Source organism: Colletotrichum paranaense, assembly GCF_030867605.1.
Source record: "Colletotrichum paranaense strain IMI 384185 chromosome Unknown Scaffold_16.1, whole genome shotgun sequence".
Taxonomy (NCBI): Eukaryota; Fungi; Ascomycota; class Sordariomycetes; order Glomerellales; family Glomerellaceae; genus Colletotrichum; species Colletotrichum paranaense.
Window position 1 is genome coordinate 257,978 of NW_026848974.1, and position 25,677 is coordinate 283,654.

The 25,677-nt window shown below is 53.5% G+C and overlaps 5 protein-coding genes across 5 annotated transcripts; 4 read left to right on the forward strand and 1 right to left on the reverse strand.

Moving 5' to 3' along the window:
* Positions 1 to 361: 361 nt before the first annotated feature.
* CPAR01_14602 (beta-ketoacyl synthase domain-containing protein) lies at positions 362 to 9,909 on the forward strand (the record flags this gene model as incomplete). The annotated part of the gene is made up of 10 exons (XM_060498852.1): positions 362 to 871; positions 939 to 1,059; positions 1,124 to 1,215; positions 1,332 to 1,557; positions 1,613 to 1,939; positions 1,997 to 4,781; positions 4,842 to 5,062; positions 5,131 to 8,109; positions 8,173 to 8,293; positions 8,355 to 9,909. The coding sequence occupies 10 exons, from the start codon at positions 362 to 364 to the stop codon at positions 9,907 to 9,909; spliced, it is 8,937 nt and encodes a 2,978-aa protein (XP_060342315.1).
* A 2,712-nt stretch (positions 9,910 to 12,621) lies between these two features.
* CPAR01_14603 (uncharacterized protein) lies at positions 12,622 to 15,820 on the reverse strand (the record flags this gene model as incomplete). The annotated part of the gene is made up of 4 exons (XM_060498853.1): positions 12,622 to 13,161; positions 13,217 to 14,921; positions 14,975 to 15,423; positions 15,482 to 15,820. 4 exons carry the CDS (start codon positions 15,818 to 15,820, stop codon positions 12,622 to 12,624), a joined length of 3,033 nt encoding a protein of 1,010 aa, XP_060342316.1.
* Positions 15,821 to 17,085: 1,265 nt separating this feature from the next.
* Positions 17,086 to 17,994, forward strand: CPAR01_14604 (OPA3 family protein; the record flags this gene model as incomplete). The annotated part of the gene is made up of 2 exons (XM_060498854.1): positions 17,086 to 17,151; positions 17,242 to 17,994. 2 exons carry the CDS (start codon positions 17,086 to 17,088, stop codon positions 17,992 to 17,994), a joined length of 819 nt encoding a protein of 272 aa, XP_060342317.1.
* Positions 17,995 to 18,352: 358 nt separating this feature from the next.
* On the forward strand, positions 18,353 to 19,225 carry CPAR01_14605 (uncharacterized protein; the record flags this gene model as incomplete). The annotated part of the gene is made up of 3 exons (XM_060498855.1): positions 18,353 to 18,437; positions 18,543 to 18,753; positions 18,880 to 19,225. The coding sequence occupies 3 exons, from the start codon at positions 18,353 to 18,355 to the stop codon at positions 19,223 to 19,225; spliced, it is 642 nt and encodes a 213-aa protein (XP_060342318.1).
* Positions 19,226 to 22,983: 3,758 nt separating this feature from the next.
* On the forward strand, positions 22,984 to 23,771 carry CPAR01_14606 (uncharacterized protein; the record flags this gene model as incomplete). Its single annotated transcript, XM_060498856.1, has 2 exons — positions 22,984 to 23,166; positions 23,223 to 23,771. 2 exons carry the CDS (start codon positions 22,984 to 22,986, stop codon positions 23,769 to 23,771), a joined length of 732 nt encoding a protein of 243 aa, XP_060342319.1.
* Between the last annotated feature and the right edge of the window lie 1,906 nt (positions 23,772 to 25,677).

The following is a 25,677-nucleotide window of genomic DNA, read 5'->3' on the forward strand; positions in this document are numbered from 1 at the left end:
AATCAGGTAAATTCGCCGTGTGTGTAATGTTCCTTGCACGCAGACCATACCCACAGCAGGGTCCTTTCTCATCACATTTGACTGAGCCACATTCATGTACAGTGTTTCGGCGTACTGTGACACCTACATCCAGATAGAGGTCTTCTAGTCGAAGACGAGATGCTCCGTCAGATTCACCGATCGACGAAGTTAATTGGAATCCGAGCCTCGGGGCTTAAGAACTCGTGGTAGAAGTCTCTTGTTATTTGAATCGCTGAATGATTTCCACTTAACTCGTGCTCCTCCCACTCGCTGACTCATTATTTCCGAAACATTCATCTTAGTCTCTCATTTCGGCTTCTTCCCGATCATTATCAGCGTCATGTCGCCGAACGAGCCCATTGTTGTTGTTGGAAGTGCATGCCGGTTTCCGGGCGGTGTTGATAGCCCAGCAAAGCTATGGGAACTCTTGAAAGAACCGAAAGATTTGCAATCTGAAGTTCCAAAGGAGAGATTCAACATCGACGCATTCTACCATCCCGATGGCTCTCACCATGGCAGGACCAATGCCCGTCACGGATACTTTCTCGATGAGACGCCGAGGGCTTTTGATGCGTCATTCTTCAACATCCAAGCCGGCGAGGCAGAGAGCATAGATCCGCAGCAGCGTTTGCTCCTGGAAACCACCTACGATGCTGTGGCCGCGGCTGGATACGGACTACACGATCTTCGCGGTTCTGATACCGCGGTTTACGTCGGCCTGATGACCCACGACTTTGAGCTCGTCAAAGTCAACGACATAAGCTACAGCCCAACGTATTTCGCAACGGGTGCCGCTACAAGCATTGCATCAAATCGTTTATCATACTTCTTTGATTGGCATGGTCCTAGTGTAAGAATGCTGTTTAGTTGAATCCACGGCTACTATCTCAATGTTCTCAAGCTAATCATGGTTATAGATGACTATTGATACTGCATGCAGTTCCTCTCTAGTTGCGGTGCATCTTGCGGTGCAACAACTGAGGAGCGGATCGAGCAAGACAGCTATAGCAGCTGGCTCCAATTTGATCTTGTCTCCAAGTACGTTTACGGCCTTTTCTGAAAGACGAATGACTCGGAAAGACTCACATTTCAACTTTCATAGTGAATTACATCACGGAGAGCAAGCTGAACATGCTCTCACCCACGGGCAGATCCCGAATGTGGGATGCTGCAGCCGATGGGTACGCGCGAGGTGTAAGTCCTGTCCTCCATTGCCTGTCATGCATGATCCATGAGGACATGACTGCGCGGCGAGAGATTGGCTCGATCGTCGGACTTTCACTGACCAAGGACACAATGTCTGTCAACAGGAAGGTGTTGCCACTGTGGTCCTGAAGACGCTTAGCCAGGCACTGCTTGATGGCGACTCCATTGAGTGTGTCATCCGTGAAACGGGCATCAACCAAGACGGACGCACAACCGGCATCACGATGCCGAGCCATGTTGCTCAAGAGACCCTCATTCGCGAGACTTATGCTCGGGCTGGTCTAGATATTGCGCAAGCTGAAAATCGCTGCCAATTCTTCGAAGCTCATGGTAGGTACCAAGCATGAGCGTGGGATTTGAACGTTTGCTTACCACCGACTCACAGGAACTGGAACGCCAGCAGGTGATCCTCAGGAAGCTGAAGCAATCTCGAAAGCTTTCTTTGGCAGCCAGGATAGTTCAGACGGTGAGCGCTTGCTTGTAGGAAGTCTGAAGACCGTCATTGGACACACCGAGGGCACTGCTGGTATTGCAGGCTTGTTGAAAGCCTCACTTGCTGTACAGAACGGCGTGATTCCTCCCAACTTGCTGTTCGAAAACCTCAGTCCCAAGGTTGCGCCCTTCTACAAGAACCTCTCTATCACTAAAGAGGCTCAGCCGTGGCCAGAACTCAAACCTGGTCAACCGCGGAGAGCAAGTGTAAACTCGTTCGGTAAGCTCTTCAGTAAGATCTGTTCTAGACGTCCCAGACAATGCTAACGAAGGAAAGGTTTCGGTGGCACCAACGCCCACGCTATAATTGAGGAGTACAAGACCTCGGCTTCGAGCACGGGAATCACGTCGAAGCCAGAGTCTCAGATCACTTCAGCTGCATATGCCTTGCCTCTTGTGCTTTCTGCCAAGACAGAGCGTTCGCTAAAGAGTCTGATGAAGCAGACTGCTCAGTTCATCAAGTCTCACCCGGATGTCGACATGCTTGATCTCTTTTGGACGCTCCTTCGCAAGCGATCCATCCTCCCCCACCGCCAGCATGTCGTTGGATCTTCCAGGGAAGCTATCATACTCGCCTTAGAAAACGCTATTTCGGAAAACGCCAGCTCAGAGCCCACCTTGCGCTCCTTCACCACCAGCCAGGAGAAGCCCCATCTCCTGGGTGTGTTCACTGGCCAGGGTGCTCAATGGCCTGGCATGATGAGATCGCTCATCTTAGCGATACCTCAGGTTCGCGACATCGTGATTGAGCTTGACCGCTCGCTCCAGACATTGCCTGTCGAATACCGCCCTTCTTGGACCCTGTACGAGGAATTTCTGCTCGAGGATGAGGCCTCCAATGTTACCAAAGCCAGCTTTTCTCAACCGCTCTGCTGCGCTGTACAGATTGTTCTGTTGCGGCTACTGGCAGCTGCTGGTGTTGAGTTCACCACGATTGTCGGTCACAGTTCAGGCGAGATAGCGTGCGCCTTCGCTGGAGGCTTCATCAGCGCCTCGCAGGCCATCCGAATTGCTTACCTCCGAGGCCTTACATCCAAGTATGCGAGCTCCCCGAACGGGGGCGAGGGAGGCATGCTTGCGGTAGGAACTTCACTAGAAGATGCACAGGAGCTGTGCGAGCTAGAGATGTTCCAAGGCCGTATCTGCGTTGCTGCTAGCAACTCGCCTGACAGCACCACCATATCCGGTGATGCAGATGCCCTTGCAGAACTGCAGACTATCTTGGAGGATGAGTCCAAGTTTGTCCGCATGCTCAAGGTCGATAAGGCTTACCATTCACACCACATGCTCTCTTGCTCGCCGCACTATATCAAGGCTTTGAAGGACTGTGGCTGCGACGTCGCTGATGGGGTCGGTTCTTCAGTAGCATGGTACTCCTCGGTGCATCAGAACAGACGCATGAAGGCAAGCGACATCACCGCCGAGTACTGGAATGAGAATTTGATCTCTTCTGTTCGCTTCATGCAGGCTATTGAGGCCGCCGCAATCGAGCATAAATCACTCGATGCCGCCATTGAGGTGGGCTGTCACCCGGCTTTGAAGGCACCTTGTCTGGCGACCCTCAAGACTGTTCTCTCCGAGGAAATTTCTTACACAGGTTGCATGCAGCGTGGTTCCGATAACGTTCAAGCTTTTGCCAGTGCTGTTGGATATCTTTGGGAGCGTCTGGGTCTGAACGCCGTCGACCCCAATAGCTTCATCACCAAAGTGATCGCGCCAGGAAAGAGTCTTCGAAGCCTGTCCAAGGCCTTGCCCCGGTACCCCTGGGACCACAGCCGGACTCACTGGAACGAGACACGCGCGATCAAGTCTCATCTCTACGGTCAAAAGCCTCATCTCCTTCTAGGCTCCCTCTCTGCTTCGAGCACCGGTTCGACATCGCAATGGCACAACACTATCCGGCCTAGGGACCACGAGTGGCTGCAAGGCCACGCGCTTCAAGGCCAGGCTGTGTTCCCCGCTGCCGGATACATCGTCATGGCAATGGAGGCTGCTCTTCAGATGGCTGGTGGGCGTTTCGTTCAGCTACTTGAGGTGCTTGACATGAGCATTGATAAGGCTGTGACATTCGGGGACGAGAACAGCCCGGCAGAGCTCATCGTCGCGGTAGACACCATTGCCTCTCAGCCAGACCAGATAAAGCTCGGCTTCACGATTGACTCATGTCTTGCCAAAGAGTCAAAGCCGTCAACATCTGCTACCGGTCAGCTCGTTGTCACATTCGGGGACTCTTCTACAAATGTCTTGCCACCCGCAAACGACGACCCTCCGCACCTTACAACAGTCAACATTAAGAACTTTTACCGCGAACTGGATGAGCTTGGATTCGATTACAGCAAGGATTACCGCTGCATCTACAACCTCGCGCGCGCCGATGCGAAAGCTACTGGCCACATGGCCTTCCCGCGTCTGGATGATGGATCTCGTCCAATCGTGTTGCATCCAGCTTCTATGGACTTGGCGTTCCAGACCATCATGGGTGCCTATTCAGCCCCAGGAGATAAGCGCCTGAGGTCCATCTATGTGCCTGTTCACATTGACCGGATCAGTCTCGTCCCAGCGCTCTGCGTTTCTGTTGCCGAATCTGACTCGGCTCCTATCGTTCACTTCAACACGGCGAACACGTATGATAAGGGTGACGTTTTGGCCGGGGATGCCACGGTCTTCTCCTCGGGCGATGATAAGCAAGTTCTCTACCGCATCGAGAACCTGCTCTTGCAGCCACTTTCCAAGCCGTCCGAGGCCGAAGACCATAAAGCCTTCACCAAGACAGTTTGGGGCCCCTTGAAGCCCGAAGGACTCCTGGACAATCCGGACCTCTGGGCTACTGAGCAGGACAAGCAAGTGATCCCCATCATTGAGCGCATCTGCTATTTCTACATGAAGGAGTTTGTCAGCCAGCTCACTGAAGAAGACCGCGCCAACGCTACGCTGCCTCACCAGAGATACATCTACTGGAATGAGCACGTCTCGGCCAAGGTGAAGGAGGGAACCTGGCATGAGTGGTATGATCCGTCTTGGGAGTCAGATACGCGCGAACAGATCGAGCAGTTGGTTGTAGAGTAAGTTCCAAACAATACTCTAGCTTTGGCGCTGGTTGTTGCTAATCACATATGCTGCAGGAACTCCTACCATCCTCACGTCAAGATGGCGAAGAGAGTGAGCGAGAACACCCTCTCAACCATTCGTGAGAAGAGCAACCCGTTCTTGTGGATGGACCACGACGGATTGCTGACGGAGTTCTACACGAGCTACTTGACCAGTGGCCCTGGCTGGCTGTACGGTCAGGAATTGGTCAGCCAGCTTTGCCATCGCTACCAGACAATGGACATCCTTGAGATTGGTAAGTCAGTCCTAGAAAGCCTACTGTTATGACTTGGTCAGTCCCATGCTAACAGTTCTTACCCAAAGGTGGTGGTACCGCTTCGGCAACAAAGTACATTCTGGACATCCCGCAGTTGGGCTTCAACAGCTACACCTTTACCGACATTTCTCCCGCATTTTTCGAAAAGGCCCAAGAGCACTTCTCAGCACACGAGGATCGCATGATATTCCAGAAGCTGGACATCACCAAGAAGCCTGAAGAGCAGGGTTTCAAGCCGCACTCGTACGACATGATCATCGCCTCATCTGTCCTCCATGCCACCCCAAAGCTGGCAGAGACGATGGCCAACGTACGGTCTCTTCTGAAGCCTGGTGGCCATGTCGTTCTGCTTGAAGCAACCCACCGGGATCACACCCGTGTTGGCTACCTGTTTGGTTTATTCCCGGATTGGTGGGCCGGCATCGACGAAGGCCGTGATCTTGACCCCTTTGCAGATATCAACCAGTGGGATGCCATTTTCAAGCAGACTGGATTCTCCGGTGTCGACACCCGCACGCTGGACCGACATGGCAATCTCTTCCCCAACACTCTCTTCTGCACTCATGCGGTCAACACAAAGGTCGCGCGTCTCGACGCGCCGCTTTCCGCTCCTCCTACCGACAAGGCACTTCCCCAAATAGTCGTGATTGGCGGGGGCTCGGCGAAATCAGCTAGGATCTTGGATGAGGTGCAACAGACATTGCCCGGTCGGGAGATCGTTTCTCTCAAGCGGATTGAAGACGTCCTGGAGTCGAGCATTCCACCCAAGTCGACGTTCCTTGTCCTTTCGGAGCTCGATCATGAGACCTTCTCCGGCATCGATGAGGTCAGATTCAGCGCAATCAAGTCCCTCCTGGAGCTCGCCGGCACGATCCTCTGGCTCACTGAAAACGCATGGATCGAGAACCCCTACCAGGCCATGACAGCCGGTATGCTTCGATCCGCCCGCCTCGAGTACCCCGCCACCCACAATCAGTCACTTGACGTTGACGACGCTGAGAAGTTGGACACTAAGTTCCTGGTTGAGCAACTTATTCGCCTCGAGGAGCCTACCGACTCGAAGGAAGACATCCTCTGGACACTGGAGCCCGAAGTGTACGTTTCCAAGTCTCGTGCCTACATTCCCCGCATCAAGCACGATATCCAGAGGAACAACCGTCTCAACTCGAAGCGTCGTGCCATCACGGCCTCAGTTGACTCCCATACGACGCCTGTGACTCTCTTGACGTCGGAAGACACTCTTTATTTGGAGTCATCGGAGACTTTCGGTGCAGACTCATCCGCGGAGGCGGACTTGGAAGTCAAGATAGACTTCTCTCTCGGAAACGCTATCCGTGTAGGCGATCTCGGATTTTGGCATCTCGTACAGGGTACCATCGTTGGCACGGACAAGGCAGTCATGGCGCTTTCGACTACCAACGCGTCCATCGTCCATGTTCACCCCAGTCATGCCTTTATTCTCCCAGCATCTGAGAGCGTCGCTGAGAATGCGTCTGTCCTGCTTTCAACTGCTGCAAGGCTTGTCGCTCAGAGAATCTTCAATGGCATCGCTTCCGGTGCGTCGGTTCTCGTCATGGAGCCGCCAGGCTTCTGTGTCGATGCCATCGTCGAGACAGGGAAGAGCAGAAACGTGCAGGTTCATTTCGCGACAGCGGGAGCTTCAGTCCCGTCCTCGCTGCCGTGGATCCGGTTGCACTCCCTGGAGACCGATGCGGGCATCAGAAAGGCTCTGCCCGTGAATCTCTCCGCCTACTATGATTTCTCGGAGGGGGCGAGCTCCATCACCAGCTTGGGCTCTCGTGTAGCCAAACTTCTGCCGCCCGTTTGCCTCAAGTTCGACCGCGGCCACATCTTCCAAAGCTCTGCTGAATCCATGTCTTCACCTGAGCAAGATGCACTCCAGCGGCCGCTGGTCGAGCAGGCTGTTCTCGCGGCTGCGGCAGAGGTTCCAAAAAGTGCTGCTTCTCCTGAGGTCGATGAAGAGTCTAGCGTGAAACCTGTCGGCAGCATCATTGACTTGAAGGATGCGTCTGTTACCTCAACCATCATTGACTGGAGAACTGAGAGTCGTGTGACAGCACGAATCCGCGCCGTTGACTCGGGTAAGCTGTTCTCCCTGGACAAGACGTACCTCCTCTTGGGTCTTGCCGGATCTCTGGGTCGGTCTCTGGCTCGTTGGCTCATTACGCACGGCGCCCGCCATGTCGTGATCTCCAGTCGTAACCCCGAGACCCCTGACCCGAAGTGGTTGGCAGAGATCGAGAACTTGGGCGGCATCATCACCGTTCTGTCCATCGACGTCTCTAAAGAAGCCTCCATCGATGCTGGGCTCGCTCAGATTAGACAGACGCTGCCGCCCATCGGCGGAATCGCCTATGGTCCGTTGGTACTTCACGATGCTCTTCTGGCAAGCATGGACCTTTCCATGATGAATGTGCCCGTCAACTCCAAGGTCGTCGGAGCGCAGATTCTACACGAACGCTTCTCGAACCAGGCCAAGGATCCCCTTGACTTCTTCGTCATGTTCTCGTCGGTTGCGACGGTGGGAGGGAACCCAGGCCAGGCCAACTACACAGCCGCGAACTCGTTCCTCCAAGCCCTCGCTCAGAAGCGTCATATTCAGGGCCTCCCCGCATCGACAATCGCGATTGGCGCCGTTATCGGTGTCGGATTCCTGTCGCGTACCGGCAGAGAGGAAGAGTTCAAGCTCGCTTCTGACACGGACACGATTTCGGAAGACGAGTTCCTTACCTTGTTTGCCGAGGCGGTTGTCTCTGGAAGGCGAGCCCCAGGCTCCCAACCAGTGGCCATTACAGACATATCGGACCTTGAGGTGATCACCGGCATTCCCGAGTTCAGTGCCCGCCACAAAGACACCGTCAAGTTTTACGACGACCCGCGATTCGGAAACCTAAAGGTTCCCGAGAGCCGTGCCAACACGGATGGCGCCTCGGGGGCTAAGAGCTCTGTCAAGGAGCAGCTACTGAAAGCAAGGACACTGGATGAGGTTCGCGATATCATCATTGGTAAGAGTCCTCCCCTACAATTCGAGGGATTGGGGTACAAGCAGGTGCTAACTTGATCAACAGATGGCTTGTCGCAAAAGATGCGCGGCATCCTGCACATCCCTGCCGATGAAAAGGTCAACGCTACGACACCATTGATTGACCAGGGCGTGGACTCGCTCGGTGCAATCACCGTCGGATCATGGTGAGTAATTTGTTACTTCCTTTCCTTGCAGGACACAATGGCTGACGTGGGCAATTTCTAGGTTTTCCAAGACGCTTATGATTGACATCCCGCTGCTGAGAGTCGTCAGCGGTGCCTCAATCGCTGAACTTGCCGAGGAGGCGGCAGGACGACTCTCAAGAGCCGCCATTCCCCTGATCGAATCTGCCGACGGCATTGTCAGCAGCGAAGATGATAGCCGCAGCGGTAGTAACTCGCCCATTGACACGTCGAATGCTACATCGGTCTCAGACTTGAGGGGTGACGACGTCGCCTTGGATGATAAGACGGCCACTTCGCGCCAGATCCCGCTGTCTCTCACCCAAGAACACTCGTGGAAGCTCCTTCAGCAACTGTCTAATGAGCCGACTATCTTCCACAACACCATTGGTGTGTTCATGAAGGGTTCAGTAGACCTGGATAGACTCGAGAAGGCCCTGAACAAGTCCCTCCGCCGTCATGAGATCTTCCGCACCGCATTCTCACCTGAGGGAGAGCAAGTCATCCTGCCTACCCCAGTCACCCGCGTGCGCTATGTCAAGGTCAATGACAGGGCAGCAGCAGAGGAGGCCTACAAGCAGTTGGAGAATGAAGAGTATGATCTTGCCGCAGGTGAAGGTCTCAAGATTGTCGACTTCCACTGGGCCCAGGACGAGCATCTGTTCGTTATCGGCTACCACCGCCTGGTGGGCGACGGCTCAACGACGCAGAACTTCCTCGACGAAGTTGGCCAACTATACGACGGCGCGCAACTTTCGGCGCCGCCGCAGTACTCCAACTTCGCCGCGCGGCAGCGATCCGACGTACAGAGCGGTCAGATGGACGCCGACATCGCGTACTGGACCTCCATGTACAAGACCCTTCCAGGGGTCCTCCCAGTCTTGTCGCTCCCCAACGCCCGGAAGCAGCGAGACGCAAGCAACCGCGTCTCCTGGAAGCAACACGTCGGCACGCTCCGCCTAAGCGCGATCCTGGCCTTCCGCATCCGCGAGCGCTGCAAGAAGCTGAAGGGCGTAACGCCCATGCACTTCTACTTAGCGGCCTACCACCTGCTACTCGCGCGCCTCTCGGCCGCAGAGGACGTGGCCATCGGTATCGCTGACACCAACCGCGCCAGCATCCAGGACGTCTCGACCATGGGCTTCTTCGCCAACCTACTCCCCGTCCGCCTCGCGCCCTTCGAGCCGGCGCAGACTTTCGCCGACGAGCTCGAGTCCGTCAAGGAGCGCCTGCGGCAGGCGATGCAGCACGCCCGCGTACCCTATGGCGTCACGCTGGACCGCCTCGGCCTCGCGTCCTCGTCGGCGGAGCTGCCGCATGCGCCACTGTTCCAGGCCGTCTTCGACTACAGGCAAGGTGCCGCGGAGACTGGACGGCTCGGCGGTGCTTCTTTCACCGAAATTTGGGCTTCGCGCGAGCGCACGCCGCATGATGTTGTCCTGGAGATGTCGGATGATCCGGCCAAGGAGCCGCTTGTCACGGTCAAGCTGCAGAGCTATCTATATGGAGAGGAGGATCCGAAGGCATTTTTGAGTGCCTATGAGGCGACCCTGACCAGCTTCTCGGAGAACACCAAGCTGGCAATCGCCCAGGATTGAGGAGTTTGCTAGAGTTCTGTAGTGGGAGGTTCTCCTGAAGAAGTAGGCTTTGTAGGTCCACTTGGTTAATCGAAATCAATGCACAAATCTTCGTTTGAGATCAATGCCCGCATGAACCTGGTTGCGTGGCTCGAGAGACACTTTGGCTTAACTCTGACGTGAAGATGCGGCCCGATGCTGAAATGTCGCGACGCATCTACGTTGCTACACCGCGTTAGATTCAGCAAGCGTCTGCCGTGCCGCCTGACTTGAATTTTACAAAGTACAGCCAGCTTGTTGATCCCATCGTTGTCTCTTGGACATCAGTCTAGGCCTGGCGTTGCTAAAGCCTTCGAAAACTCGATCGGAGGACACAACTTATGACAGGAGACGCCTTGAATCAATATCCAACACAAAGCGAATGAATCGGTTTCCCAGAGGTAGCCAAAGGTAGACAATGGCAATTGCGATATCGCAAAGGACTCTCGAGTTGTCGACTCCAAAAAACCACCCGACCCATGGAAACCCGCATATCCCACCAGCCCGCCCAAACTCCACAACCGCAATTTCACCTTACCCAAAAGAGGACTTTGGGCTCCGCAACTTTGCAGAATCGCGCACAAAAAAACACACCTACAAGGCTTCATAACCAGACTCCCGATCGTGACCACCAATCATCCCTGCGTCCTAGGATACAGGCGATTCAGGGCTGCTGGCGCAACGGTAGCGCGTTCGACTCCAGATCGAGATACATCGAGATGCTATCGAAAGGTTATCCGTTCAAATCGGGTGTGGCTCAGTCTCTTTTGCTCTTTGTTGAGGCTATTACGGAGGCCATCATTTTGATGTTGTGAATGAGTGTTTGGATGATGGTGGTTGTGGTTGTGGATGGGAGAAAGGAGTAGGCTTTTTTGATGTGGGAGAGGAAGGCGTGCGGAGAAGAGCACAGGGCCTGCCTTCCCGTTGTATTTTGGTTCCGCATGTCTAAGGCTCCAGGTATATGTGGCAGATTGACAGCAGGGCATACCAAATTAACCTTCAGCAAATCAAGCTTGCCCCTGACTACTTCCGAAAAATAGGAGATGCGTTGCTGAAGCCAAAGTCTTTTCGTTAACATGAAGTCTGCTATTTTCAATCTAGGCATCTTGAAGGACCGATGTGGTGAGTGGCGTAGCGACTTCGGGCTCGTCTACCTATTGTGCTGCGTATTGGGCAGCAGAGAACCGAATCCTCCACTTCTTTTCCTGCAAACACTTTTCAGCCAGCATGAAGAGGCGTTATCATCCAAGCGGTCTCTATTATGAGCTACATTGATCAATCAATGATGCGACTAGAATATGGTTCAGCTGGAAGAAGCATGACATCAAAGACCTGGTAAAACGAGTACAAAATGTAAATCAGAAGTGTGATTCAAAATAGCATAAATGGCGCTGATTTTGAAGTTATACATTCCATGCCGTACTCATATGCAAGTACGAAGAATTACTGGCCGAATACATCTTGTCTCATCCATACAACAAGTCTGGATGCCAAGCTGAATTACGAGTTGTATCGAGCTTAGCAGTATCTCGTATTATGGAATGACCGCAGCGACTCAGACTGGAGCCATAGTAAATTTCACGTTGACCTGCTTGAACTTGCAGCTTTCGATTACCTTAGTGGAAGAACTGAAAGTTAACCTGATCATTGAGCCGATACACTCACTGACTGAGGTGAGTATTCACCAGCCCACCACTTCAAAACCATCACCACCCTCACCTCCCACGCTCCTTCCTCCTCAGGCACCCACCTCATCTCAACAACTGATAGGCACAAGCAGCCCATCCAGAGTCGCCCTCACCGCCCACCCATCACTACTTATTGAACAAAATCGATTCAATTTATCACCAAGGCCCATGGCGTGGCGGGGAATGTCCTCGTTTGAATTGCCCCGCTCCCATGGGCCACGAGTTCGAGTCTCGTGAAAATTCGCTGGTACCGTTACAACTGAGGAATAGTACGTAACAATGGTCTAGTGGTTTTCGTAGGTCCCCCGTGAGGGGGCTGAGCTTTTTGCACTCTGAGTATGATGGATTACCTACCTACCTACCTGCTGTTTTTCCCCTTGCTTTTTTTCTTAGGGTAGTCAAGGGGTTGTAAATATCTTACGGTGGGTGTACCAGGGTGAAGGTTGGTCATCCCGCGAAGTTGATACTGGACCAGCTGCTTAAGCTTGTATGAATGTCTCACTCAACAATTTAGATTGATCAAGGTGGTCTGGAAGGAAACGGTTGTGTTCCAAGGGCCGTTCTTCTCCCACGAGAGTAGGACGTGACTAGTATTCATTATCCAGTCTAAGGCGCGAAAAAAGCGGTGATAATGTTGACTGAAGGCAACATTAGTGGCCGAAGGCGACCTTGGAAGGGAACTGCCTGGACCGGACGAATGGCTGAAACGAGGCGTCAAGTACAATCATCTCTGCAAGAAACCCATCATTGAACAAGTTCTGGTATATACTCGTAACACTTTATTATGCTCCCAAGACGCCGTTGCTATGTCTGTAAAGACCTTTAAACTCCAGATATGCCCGACAATGCCATCTCCCCTCGTGGCGACCATGGCGTGATCTCGTGAGCGCCGGCCGAACTGGCCGGGCTGGCTGAAAATGATAAACCATAACATACGTAACAATGCAGAGTCCGCTCTCGCTGCTGAACTGCACAAAACTCCATCGCCGTCGACGAATGTAGTCCTTCAATGTCGTCGTCTCTTGGATTCGTCAATCTCTTCACCCATTTCCATTGGGTTGGCAGGGTCAATGTAGGCCGACAGTCTAGTATCACCCCACCGAGCGCCAACAGTTACCCAGACACCCTTGATAAAGCTGTTGCCCATGACGGTCTCGCGATGGCCTCCCCAGCGTAGTCTGTGGTCACGGTCCATAGCGCTGTTACCCAGACCGCCATTTGTGACCCATTCTTTGATTGCGTTTTTGATGAATTCGATCTTGCGACGGAAGTCATTAGCGACAGGAATTCCCTGCAGTTCGGTTGGAATCTCCGGACGCCGGCGTGATGTTGTGGTCGGGCGAGTAGCACGAGCCGCCGAGGGCTTGGCCTGGAAGTTCAACAGCGTCTGTAGAGGGTAGGACAACATGGCCCTCTCGTCAAGAGCAGCAGCGCCCAGGCTGCCAGTAGTGGCAAGGTTCTGCGCCGCATCCATGGGGAGGTGCCAGAAGTGACACCAGGTTCCTGCGGCGTTCAAGACGATCTTGGTGTGATCGGGGAAGTTGAACTGTTACTTTGTTAGCCACGTCACGTTACGTTACGGTTGTGCGACTTAAGCTTACCTGAAGATGGCCATCGCCAAAGACCCAGCAGCCAACATCGCCGAAGCGTTGGTAGAATGTAACCAGATCAGAAGGCTGAGAGTTGTTGACAGAGAACTCCATCGGTCGAGTGACAGTTTCCTCAGCGGGGACTGGCTCATCCCTGCCATAGGCAATCATGTAGTTGGCGAACTTTTTCCAGAGAATCACGCGCTCTCGCTTTCTGTGTTCATAGACATCCTTTCCGGGGTTCAGCTTTCCGGGAGTCCCGTCTTCGTAAACCGGTACGCGGAACTGCTTCGAGGAGACAGAGACTCGAGTGAGACCTGCCTCGCCGTTGTTCTCGTAGAAATGAATGTCTTGCGTGGGCGGCAGTGGTTGATGTCTCTCGGGATACGACTCGTCATGACGTCGCTCAATGTGTCGCTCAGCATCACGCACAAGCATGCAAGCCGAAGGCAGTGTCAGAGTCTTGCTGGCCTCGGTCGTAGGAATGTCTCTCAAAATGCACCCGACACCGCCATCATTCAAGATATAGCCAAGACCGAATTTGTTGGTGTAGTCGACCCACTTCACCACCACGTTGGGATGAGGCGGAGTGGTATCCTTGGAAGAGATGATGGCCATTGTTCGAGCGTTCAGGGCGCGCTCCAACTCTGTTTGCAGTCGGCGAAGTCGCTCAAGAATGACATCCGGCTTCGAGCCTGCTACCGGCTCCGCGGGTTCAGCTGGACTAAACAATGAAGCTCTCTCATTCTGATCGGAAGAGATCTTGAGATTCTCCATTAGCCCGGTCATGGTGACAGTGGCTTGGTTTGAAGACTGTGACGACATGGCTTGAGACGACATGGCTTGGACGGGTAGAGCGCCTGTCGACTGCGATGTCGGCAGTGGTGTTCTACGCGCACTTGACTTCCTCAACGGGGCTTCCGCAAGCTGGTTCGTCCGAGACTCGGGCGCACTATGCTGTCTAACGGATCTTGGGCGAGGTGCCTCTGCAGGTTGAAGAGGCTGGGCGGGGGCTTCTGCAGGAGGTCGGGGTCTGACAGAACTGGTAGAGCTGGCCATCACCGGAGGTCGGTTCTGTGCTCTTTGTTGAGCCGCGAAACTCTGAGGAGGTTGGCGCAACAGGCCTGTCGGCGCTGTTTGCGAAGTTGTTAATTGAGACTCTGAAGCCGCATCAGGACGCGAAGACGCCGAGGCAGCAAGAGCCCGAGCATGCCGCTTCTCGCGAAGCCAATCGTCGAATGGCCTGTAGACGACGTCCTCTCCCAGGGGAATCATGGGAGTCAACCCAGACTTCTCCTCGGCAGCCATTTCTTTCCATGTCTGAGTGTGAACGACCTGCACTGGTGTCCATGGACCCACGCCGCAGTCTCTGCACATGTCCTCCATGTTTTTCTTGGTGACCGCTTGCAGTTGGGCACTCATGCGATTGGTGTAGAATTCCGAGCCGTCGGGAGGCAGAGTGAGGAGTCTGGTCGTGATATCGGCCTCAACAGGGAAATAGCCGCAAGTGAAAAAGGGATGTTGAACGATGATGTCTGGATCGGGTCTCATATCCGCGTCCTCGAGCATAGTGGCTACACAGTCCTTGGCCTCCTCGCTGATGTACTTTTGCGTCGTCTCCGGGTTCGGCCATTCGTAGTCTCGTTCTCTCGCTCGGCGGTAGATTTCTTCGGTGCTGGTCGACTGGAAGGGTGGCTTGGATGTCAACATGGCAAACCTGGTTCGGTTAGTAACGGTCCTGTAAACATGTTCAAATCGACGAGTACTGACATGATGATGCCCAAGCTCCAGATATCAACCTGGTGGTCATGGCCCTTCTTTCCCTTCTGGAGAATTTCGGGTGCGATGTAATTGGGCGTGCCGCACAGAGTTGTCCTTCTTATGGTCTGCATATCGCGGCCGGTAACGAGCAAAGCAGCCAGTCCAAAGTCGCCAACCTTGGCGTTCATTCGGTGGTCGAGGAAGATGTTACCCATCTTCAGATCTCGGTGAATGATGCCCTTTCCATGCATGTACTTGATGGCTCCGGCGACTTGCACAGAGTAGAATCGAACCTCAGGCTCCGTCAACCCTTTGCGCTTCTTGACCATGTCCATGAGAGAACCATTGGTGCAGAGCTCGAGAACAAGGTACATGCAGTCATGGAACGAGAATGCTCTGAAGAACTGGACAATGTTCTTCTGGTTCATCTTCGAATGGATCTGGAGTTCGGTTTGGAACTACAGTGCGCGTTAGACTCGAGCCTGGAAATAAAAATATACCGGCACTGGAGCTGACCTTTTGCATCATCTTGGACGGCATCTGACTTCGCACAATCTTCAGCGCGTACTTCTTGCGCTCCGGCAAGAGGTATCCTTGGTAGCAAACAGCAAAGCCACCTTTGCCGAGCATTCTCCCGACTTGGTAGACGGCTCCATTGGGACGGTCGTTGGCCGGAGGCTCGTCGATACTCGCGGGTGGTACCGGTGGTGGCTCCTTGTCCTTTGCAGCTTTGAGCTGGGCGACGGGCTTCGACGTCTTCATTTCAATGGCCTTGGGCATACGCTGAGCGTTGGCGTCCCTAGGCGACAATGCCTCCAAATCGAGGCCCCCTTTCGCCACTAGTCTATGGGCCATGACTGTGGCCTCGGGCTTCCTGGTAATCGATGCGGGTTTGAGAGGATTGTGGCTCTCAGAAGCGACGGGCGCCGAAAATGCAGTTTCAAGGTCGGCCCAGGGTGATGGAGAGGAAGGGCCTATTATGAGATCTTGTCAGCACACATGGAGGACTGGGAAAAATGGGAGGTATAGCAAAAAGTGTATAATATTGAAGACTTGGAAAGAAAGAACGTAGTGCAGTCCATGTGCCGTCATACGCATCATCAAGCGCAAATGGCTACAATCACAACCGAGCGGGCGGGACAAGCAGTAATAACACGGACGAGGGTTGTTTACGTACCAGTCTCACAAAGAGATCATGTGCAGCCAATGCAGATGCGTAAAAAACGAAGCTCGCAAGCAATACAAGAGCCGACGGTGAACTCACGACTGCTGACAAGACGAGGACGTCGCAGAGTACTTACCACCTCTGAGTGTCGAGAGTTGTCGGGATGATGTGCCGTTGAGACGAACGGTAAACTTTTGGTAATGGAGGTGGAGTGAAGGACCGGGTTGGTGTGTACCGGCGCTGTTGACCTTCGCTTCGCGCCGTTGCCTGGGGAACTACGCTCTGAAAGCGCCATGGGGAACAACTAGGACTGGCCGATGTTACTCCACAACGAACCTCTTTTTGGCACCTCAGTCAAAGTGAACGAACGCCTTAGGTAAGCAGCATCGAACCACCACCAAATAGGTCATCTTTGTTTTACGATCTTGGCACGTTTATCACTTTTGTGACGCCAAAGTCTTATCTAGATCAATTTCTATAGCTTCGTCTTTCCTTACTCAAGGTCAAATTACTAATTTAGATGCAGCTTAGCCAGATGAACAGGCCTACAGACAGTCCTGCTCAGACTCAGGAGCTTGTGAACTAGTACTCCGGCTGGCCGGGCTCTGCTAGACCTGTCGGCTCCGAAAGTGGAAATAAGCGGAATATCAAATCTGCGCCCTCCGACTTATTCCCCCAGGACGCCCCTCCAGCAGCCCCAAATGTCGAACATCGACGTCAGCTGCCTAGAATGACTCCGATAAATCCGGATCACCAAGCGTGTTGACATTTGAAAGCGACCTACATCTCAAATAGCTCTTTCATTTTTTTTCGCCTTCAATTGGCCATTGAATGCTCCAATTGACTGGGAAAACAAACCGCCAAGACGAGGCCAAGCATAGTAGTACGGAGCTCTCGGAGCTCTCTCCCGTCCAACACTTCCGTCACTCATTCGACCCTCGACCATAACCCCACCATGGTGCCATTACCTCTCTTCAAGCTCGCCGCACTCTTTGTGCGGCACATTTCCAAATATGGTGCCGTAAGTCGGAAGTCTCCTAACCTCTACTTGATGCTCCGAAATACCGTCCACTGCTCGTGGCCACGAAGCTAATCTTGACATCGCGAACAGAACCAAATAAAAGCTCAAGCCCACGATCACCCCAAGTTCCGCGCCTTCGCCGCACGCTATGGCCAACACATACACCAGCTTAATATGCGCCTATCGGTAGCTCTTCTTCGCAATCCAGACGCCGAGCAACGCGCAAAAGAAAAAGCTGAGGCGGCGACTGTCAAGACGAAAGAACAGGTTGAAAAGGAGGAAGCCAAAGCGCTGAAGGCAAAGCTCGCAGCTGAAAATGCCGAGCTTGCAAAGCCGAAAACCCCAGACTCTATATCAGCCTCCGCGACTTCGACTTCGTCATCCTCCTCTACTTCCGGGACCAGCGGCACCAGTAGCACTGGCACCGGTAGTAGCAGCTCGACAAAAGAACGCCCCAGATTCAAGAGTGTCTGGCGACGAAAGTTCCGCTCCCTCCCCGAAGCGAAGGCCGTCGACCTCTTCGCTGACGTTATCGGCGATACCTTTATCCTCGGCGTCGCGAGCGCCATTATCCTCTATGAGTACTGGAAGGCATCCCAAAAACCTGACCAGAATGCAGAGCGCATTAAGGCTCTCGACGCCAAGCTCGAGGAGCTCACACGCCGCGAAGAGGCGCTCTCGCAAAAGGAAGAGGAGCGGACCAAAAGATATCAGGCACTTGAGGCCGCGCTCAAGGAGCTGAGGGATCCCAAGACCAAGAAGCCTCTGTTGCCGAGCCTTCAACTATTGCCGGCATCGACTGAGACGCAGGAGACGCAGAAGCCAACTGTGTCGGCGGCGTAGAAGGTTTGTGTCTCTTTGCGCAGCGAGTAGAAGGCAGGAGACGTGGAGGAGCGAGGTTTCTGTACAATTTCACCATGATACCATGTAGCCGGCGACAATTGTCCCCGTGCTGTACCAATATTCCAAGGGCAGGTGTAACTCAAACCAGGTAGCGAGGAGTTTAGAAGGATCACCTCACTCTCGGAAAAGGATAGAATAAAGTTGGCAAGAATAGCTAGGCAGCTCTTGCCATGTCTGAATCACAGACTTGACTCACCTCATATACAAAGATCCCATATAATATTTCAAACTATTCCCATTGCCGAATAACACCCAACGTATTCCATCGCAGAAGTCACCCGATGTGAGCAGATCCACCATGTTCTTCTGTTCCTCCCTCCGCCAGCGTCCTGAATGGGCACCCTTGATCCCTTTCCTAATAAGCAATACACCACCCTTTCAAGGTACGAAAAAATACAAGGAAAGACAAGATTGATTTCATGCCTTTCCTTTTCATTCCACATTCCCATTCACTAACAGGAAACTTGAACAATAAGAACGCAGACTAGACACACACGACATCGCCCTCCCCATCTCCCAAAATCAGACCTTTCGCTTCATCCTCCTCTCGCCAAAGGATGTTGGCCAACAAGCCACCGCGCAGCGCCTAGAGCGTCTCAACAGCCTCGATGGAGGCTGCAACATTGCTGTCGTCTTCCTCATCGGCGAGGGCGTCGACCAATGTGATGCGACACAGGCTTTCATGGAGTTCAAGATTGAGTAAGTAATGTGCTTAAGGAAAGTGCCATCAGACGCACGCCCATGAACATGTGCAACAAATTCCGCTTCATTCTGGGCATGCTTTGCAGTACTGTAGAAAAATGCTAACAACCGTTCGCATCAAAGCCTCTTAGAGAAGCTTGATCCGCCCCTACTCATACTACCTCTAACGTCACACACGGGGCTCCCCTCAATTCTCGCAGGCCTCCAAGAGATGCTCGCCGCTAAGTCTTCATCGTCTCTCTCTCCAGCCCAACCCTCCGCCGACCTACTCCTGTACATGGCTGGCGACAACGAACCCCTCTCGGAACACGGCGCCAACCTCCTCAGCGAATTAGGCCAGTCCCCGCGCGAGATTGCCGCCCTCGCCGACACAGAGGAGTGTAAGGCGCGAATCTTGGATTTGTTGGGCCCGAAGGACGGCAAGGCCATTCTGGGGTTCCTGGCGCTGGAGAGGCTGGCTCTCACATGAGCGTTGGCTGTGAGCTCTGGAGGCCGGGAGAGGAATGGGGGGTTGAGAAAGCAGGGTTGGCCGTTTTAGACCTTGCCGATGCCGTTGACAGGTGGACAGGAGATGATCATGGTGCGACGGTGGGCTTTCTTCGCTCTTCGGATGGCAGATCGATATCCGGTCTCTGGCGTCACTTAACGTGTGTATACGACTCTAGATAGGAGGAATACCAGTTTCCCGGGGCACTTCGTATCGGGCTCAACTTGGTCAAGATCGTGATAAGGGGGAAATGAGGACTGGATAAAGGGGACTCGGGGAGGCTGTGTTCCGTGTGCATCACCAAGGGTAGACATGAGACGAGTCAACAGAGCAAAAGGGGGGCCGGTAGTTGAGCGTCCAGAGACGATAGATCTGGACCATGGATGCCATCACCGTTCAACGTGTGGAGTGGGCGGCTTGTACCAAAGGCGAGGCTCTGACAGCTGTGACAAGCCACCGGACCAACAATGCACGCAAGAGTTGAGACTCGAGAGATGGGGGCCGGAAGGATGGGGAAGAGGAAACGGCTGCCTTTGGAGACCGACCAGTTGACAGTCGTTCGTGCCCCAGAAAAGACCAGTTGACACTGACAATTTGACAACCGCGGGAAAAGAGACGTTTGGAACTCCACCGACGCCATTTCGTCTCACCAGAACAAAGACGGGATGGAAAAAAAGGTACCGTTGCTTCCCAAGATCCGTGCGTGGGCAACAGCAAGGAAGGGCTCTGCGCTTTTCTCTGGACGGATAAGACGGATCGAATGTGCTCGTTCTGAGTGCGTGGCATGTTGCGTGTGATGGACCATTGAACCAGTAAGTGAGCGTGCATGGCAAGGCAAGGGAAGGAAATTGTGAAGCATTTGATGTCGTGGTGTGTGCCCCATCCCCCTCCTTTCCCGGCTGTGCTGAATAGCCGTGCTGATCAGGGAAACCCGTTATGGGGGCCCTTGTCAACTTTTCTTTCTTATCATTTTATCCGACGAATATCAGAGACAGAGAAGAGAGGATGACAGAGGTGAGAGTCGGAGGAGATGGATCTTGCATTCTAGACTCTACCAAAGTGTGATGTTTGATCAGAGACGATCCGATCGGGGGGGCTGTCAAACGTCTAGAGAGGGGAGTTGCATCATGAAGCCTATCCGGTCTTGGCTCTTGATTGATGTGCACTTCTCACGTTGAAGGACGCACTTATCATTTCTGTCACATATTCTCTTATTCTCGACTCATAGAGAATTGTCGATCTGGATGTTTCATTCTTCTCTTTCCGGGCGTTTTTAATCGCTTTGCCTTCTTGGGAGCGTCGTCGATCTTGCATCACTTTTGACGCTGTTGGAGAAGAGAGGGGGGGAAAAGCTCTAGAAGTGTTCTAAGGCCCCACCTATCTCTCACTCACTTGTCTTGCACTATCTTTTGCTGCAATATTGTGTACGGAATCGCAGAGACGTCGATGGGGAGTTACCCCGTTCCTCCAAGTGTTTGAATCCCTGAGGAACGGGGGTAGACTCTGGAGGGACGTTGTGGTGGGCGGACTGACACAAGAACACACGTTATGATGACTTCAGCACGGCACTCATCACCCGATGACCGACTCGTGGCCTGCAGCATGTGCAGAGACCATCACCACCACAACCGGACCACATGCAAGCAGCAAAAGAGTCGTCTGTTTGTGACCGGATGGTCCGGCAGGGGAGCCCTGAGGTGGACCGAACCAAGGGCGATGGGGCGGGCAATCCCTTATTGCATCCGTATTGCAGCCATATTGTAGCCGTTATTGCACCCGTATTGCGCTATAATGGTCGTGATATTGTTCCAAAGCTTGTTGACAAGACGCTTAGCTCGGATCGGATACTTGAGAGATATGCTTATCTGTTTTTTCAACTCTGCACGTGTGATGAGCACAAGCTTTGGCTTATCAGTACTGCTAATAACACCAATAAGAGACAGACAATGTGCGAGGTGACGGAGGGGCATCGCTTTGCTTCGTTCTCGCATTCAAGAGATAGACTACGCGTAGAAGTTTGCCTGCCAACTTCGGTGTAAGCAGCCCTCGGTCGAGTCAATGCGGCGCGGGGAACTGGCGTTAGGTTGCATGGCATGAGCAGAACTCGCCAGCCATTGCCGTGGTGCCATGCTGCTAGAACAATCTGCTCATGGGATATCTATTTCTGGCTCGGATATCGGTGAGCTAGGTGTGCATGCAAAGTGGAATTGTCAATTTGAGCCAATTGACCGCCTTTGTGAGGTTCAATTGTTCAAATCAACAGTCCAGCCTCTGGCGTCCAGTCGTGACAGTGTGAAGCGAAATCAATAATGCTGTGATTGATGGCCGGCGGTTGCAGTAGCACAAGTGACGGCTCCTCCTACAATCGGAAGCAACAGCTCTGCTGATTGGTCAGGCCGTGATAGAGGGTGGGTCGGGGCCATGTGGGTTACTGCGAGGGGAGCCAATGAGCCGCGGCGCTGAACCGCCCTCCTAAATAGAGTTGAACACACCTCATTGTTAGCGGCGGGCTTTTCCCCTCCTCTGTTCTCGGTAATACTTTTATTTTTAGTCTCGATCGAAGAGAACTGCATTCGATGCAGCGGAGCGGATGAGCGGGATGTACTGCAACTCATATCGGTGAGAGAGATTGCAGATTTGCACTTTTGACGTTGACCAAGAGTCAAATAAGACCCTGCAGGCCAGCCACTTGTCTGCCGAAGCGACCTCGATATGAGCACTTCTCCTCGCCATCCTACCGGGGTTCTCTTGGCCTTAGAATTAAACTATCGAATCGTCACAACCCAGCAGTTACGACGCTGAATCAGGCAAGTGACGAGTATAATAGCAAGTTGCTATTATCGGAGAGCACGCAGCATGCAGTCCACCGTGCTCGACCCAAAAGCACGTCCGCACATGCGTTTCTAGAGACGTAGGTGACACACAAGGATTCGTTGCCCATGCCAAGACCGTTGATACTGAGGATTCCTCCGGTGCGGGACTGGCGGCGAGAGGCTGATACCGTGGCACGCCGCTCGCACTACAACTGCGAATGGCCAAGGTGAGGGGAAGGAGAGCAGCTTGCAAAATGGCCCTAGGAGCCATCCACGCCAAAGCTTTAGTGTCCCGAACGGTCGATCGGAGCTGCCACCATCGACCCTCGGGCACTTGCCGCAGAAAGCTGACGATGCCATCCAACGTGCCAGTTTTATCTCGGCGCTTTGAGAACAACGGCTTTACATCCCAAAAGGATCATCTGAAGAGTCAGAGACGCTCGGTCTTGTTGCACCGATGACGGGGTAAGCCAGCAAGACGCCCAGGCTTGAGCATCGTTGGTAGCAGGAGCAAAGCCGCCCCCCAGACCGCAAGCTTATGCCCTCCTCCTTCACGGCTTTAAGGTTCTGTCGACATGGGTTGCTTGACAGCTTCTGATGGCAACGTCACAGTCCCTAGTGTGGTCTGTTCTCAGTCTGAAGTGCAGCGTTCATCCTCAAGGCTTCGAGTCGTCTGTTGATCGGGTCAAGAGGACGTCGACTCGACTGAGCAGGGGCCTGCTCCGTGAGACGGGAGGCGTTGAGGAGGCAGGCGTTCATGCGCTTTAGAGGTTTGCTGGATAAGACAACACCACCGTCTTTTCTCGGTTGTCTTCCGCACCCCATCAAGGCTTCGGTCGCTTTAGCAACTAATCTTTTCGAAAATGGCAGCGGGGCTGTAGAACTAAGTATACCATATGGCATGTCGGTCGATCGGCGAAAGAAGTCATGGAAGCTGCAGTCGTCGGATTATCGATTGATGATTCTCCATCAGCTGCTGCGCCGTACACTAGTCCCCGTCATCGTGGGTTTGGGACTTTGGACAACGGTGAAGAGCGTGCCCGCTGTGGAGTATGCGACGGACCCCAAATGCAGACGAGCAGGGGATATGAGAGAGAAAAAGAAAGAAAAGTCCGATCCTTGTCAATATCTTCCATGTGGCATGCCCAGCTTTTGCCAACCTCCAGCCAGGAAGGGACTTTCTTGAGGGGCAACGGGACCGGGGTCTGTTGTCCATGGTTGCGTTGCGGTCCAAAGGTGGACAGGGGTGGTTTCGTGGTGGTGGTGGTGGAGTACAGGGTTCGGTGATGGTCGAGACGGTGACTGCGACCGGGCAACGAGCAGCCGTCCCATCTTCTCAAACCAGCTGTGCCTCAGCACAGCCATTCTGGAACTTGCGTGTGTCTGAGGCGGTTTTGATCAGCCGTCTCAGAGTTTTGCAGAGGATCAGATGGCATGAACTCAGCGTGGGAGCTGGGAATTTCTGGATGGAATGGGCAGTTTGTGCAATGGGAAAAATCTTCTTGTGGTCTGAAGTTCGGGATGGCCTGGGCTGTGTCGTGTCGTCTTGTCGAGTCAAGTGGGTGCGCGATCTCTGTTACGCTTTCGACGCCATCTGGAAGATCAAAAGAGTTTGTGCGACAGGCGAGTGCGGACGAAGCGAAGAGGGTGTAGAGAGACGTACCCTTCAACTCTTACCTAAGCACATCAGGTTCTTTCCCCTGCGACAAGCCTGACTAGGAAGGAAGAGACCACGATCATTCGGACCGCGATGCTTTTCTTAGGTACTCACCTTCCTGCTGCTGTACCGATACCAAGACGTAATGGAAGGCAAGAACAGCTCAGAAACAGGCAAAGGCGGGTATTGTTTCTTTTGGCCTGTTTGTCCTCCCGCTCGACTTGCCTATCGTAGATTTTTCTGCATTCTCATTTGTTGAAATGGCCGAAGCTAGATTAATTAAATCGATCACTGGCCCGTAAATCATCGACGTCTCCTCCCAAAGTGGTACATGAGCTCGCTGGAGGCTGGGGTCTTACAGGGCACTTGCTCACTGCTACAACGGCAGATGGCCTGCTGTAGTGTAAGGCAAATGCTTCCCCTCTCTGCTGAGTTGAGGTAAAGTGCGCTGTGCTGTCCATCTTCTGTGCGTGAGGTGGCTGACCAGGAGGAGGGTTCATGAGGCGATACCTACGAGAGCAGAGCTGGGATGACAGAAAAGACAGGAAAGATACTTGATTTTGTGGTGCTCTCCCAGTGAGAATTCAGGTAGCCATCTCGTCCTTTCCTTCTGGTCCCAAGTACTGAGGAGGGATGCGATGATCTGACGGCACACCAGACGGCCCCAGTCTCACCCCTGGTCCCTTGGCAGGTGCGCTCCACTCTCCGCCTGCCAGAGGAGAAGCAGCAAGGGGTCTTATTGGCCTGAGCTCATTCTCTAACCGCCCACGGTTTGTGCGTACGGGCCCAATCACGTCGATGCGTTAACCACCTCTGTCACTCGACGCTTTCCCAAGCCCCTCCGACCTCGTCAACTCGCTCAATCCGTATTGCACACCAAAACTTCCATAGTCCATACCTACCTCACAGATATTCTCTCATTACTTGTTCGAGCCATTCACGCACACCGATCCGCAAGTCGCCTAGCCCCGCGCCTCGCCACGTCCTCCACTACCTATATTGCTTGCAGGAAACAATGTCCCTCAACTCTCTCACCGTGCCTTGGCCTCGCGCACCCATCCCGGGCAACATTGCATCCGTACCCGCTCGCCTACATCCTTCACCCAAGCATATCCCCCATCATGCAGTCAAGTGACGGCTTCAACCTCCTTGGGGCCCTGGCTGAGCTACCTCTAGTGTCTAGTCGCCCTTCTCCAATACCTGTGTGACCACTTTCAACTGGTTCTCGACTGAGATTCCATGACCGGCCATGGCCGTGGCTGGGTCGGGCGGGTATGGTAGCGCCGTAACGCTGCCATGCCAGACGGACGTATGATGCCGCTCTCTGCGCCGCTTTCTGCACTGCACTTCTTTCTTGCATCCAATCCCGCCTAGATGGACCGACTAGATCACTCTACCCCGGTTTTCTCATCCGACCAGACTCCCAAAAGCTGGCGTTTCTTAAAACTCGTCTACCTCCATCTTTCGCGTGTGCGACCAGCCATCGTTTCTGTCCCTCTTCCACCTCCTTGCTTCACCAGTGTCCCTGACAGCCGTCCTGTCTGATCATCAAACAACCTTCATGCGACGGGGGCGATAGAGCACAGATCCCTGACGAACATCACGTACCAAATACTCCACCACAACGCTTCACCATCCCGACTACTGCCTCATACCCCGTACCTCACCACGGTCTCCCGGCACTAGGAGAATAACTCCCACAGAGCCTCAACGCAAAGAGCTTCAGCCTTCAGATCCTACGATATCCTGGTCCACGAGCATCACACACCACGCCGTCACTGCTGTCCACATTTCCTGCAACACTGACCATCACTACCTCCACCAACACCTCCACCAACATCATCACCAACGCCAACCTGACCCCTGGCTTCGCCTCTTAGTTCTGCTGGCTGGTCTATAGCAGAACCAAGACCCCTCGCGCAACAAGAAACGTCTCAATGCCGCTCGGATGCCCGCTGTCATCA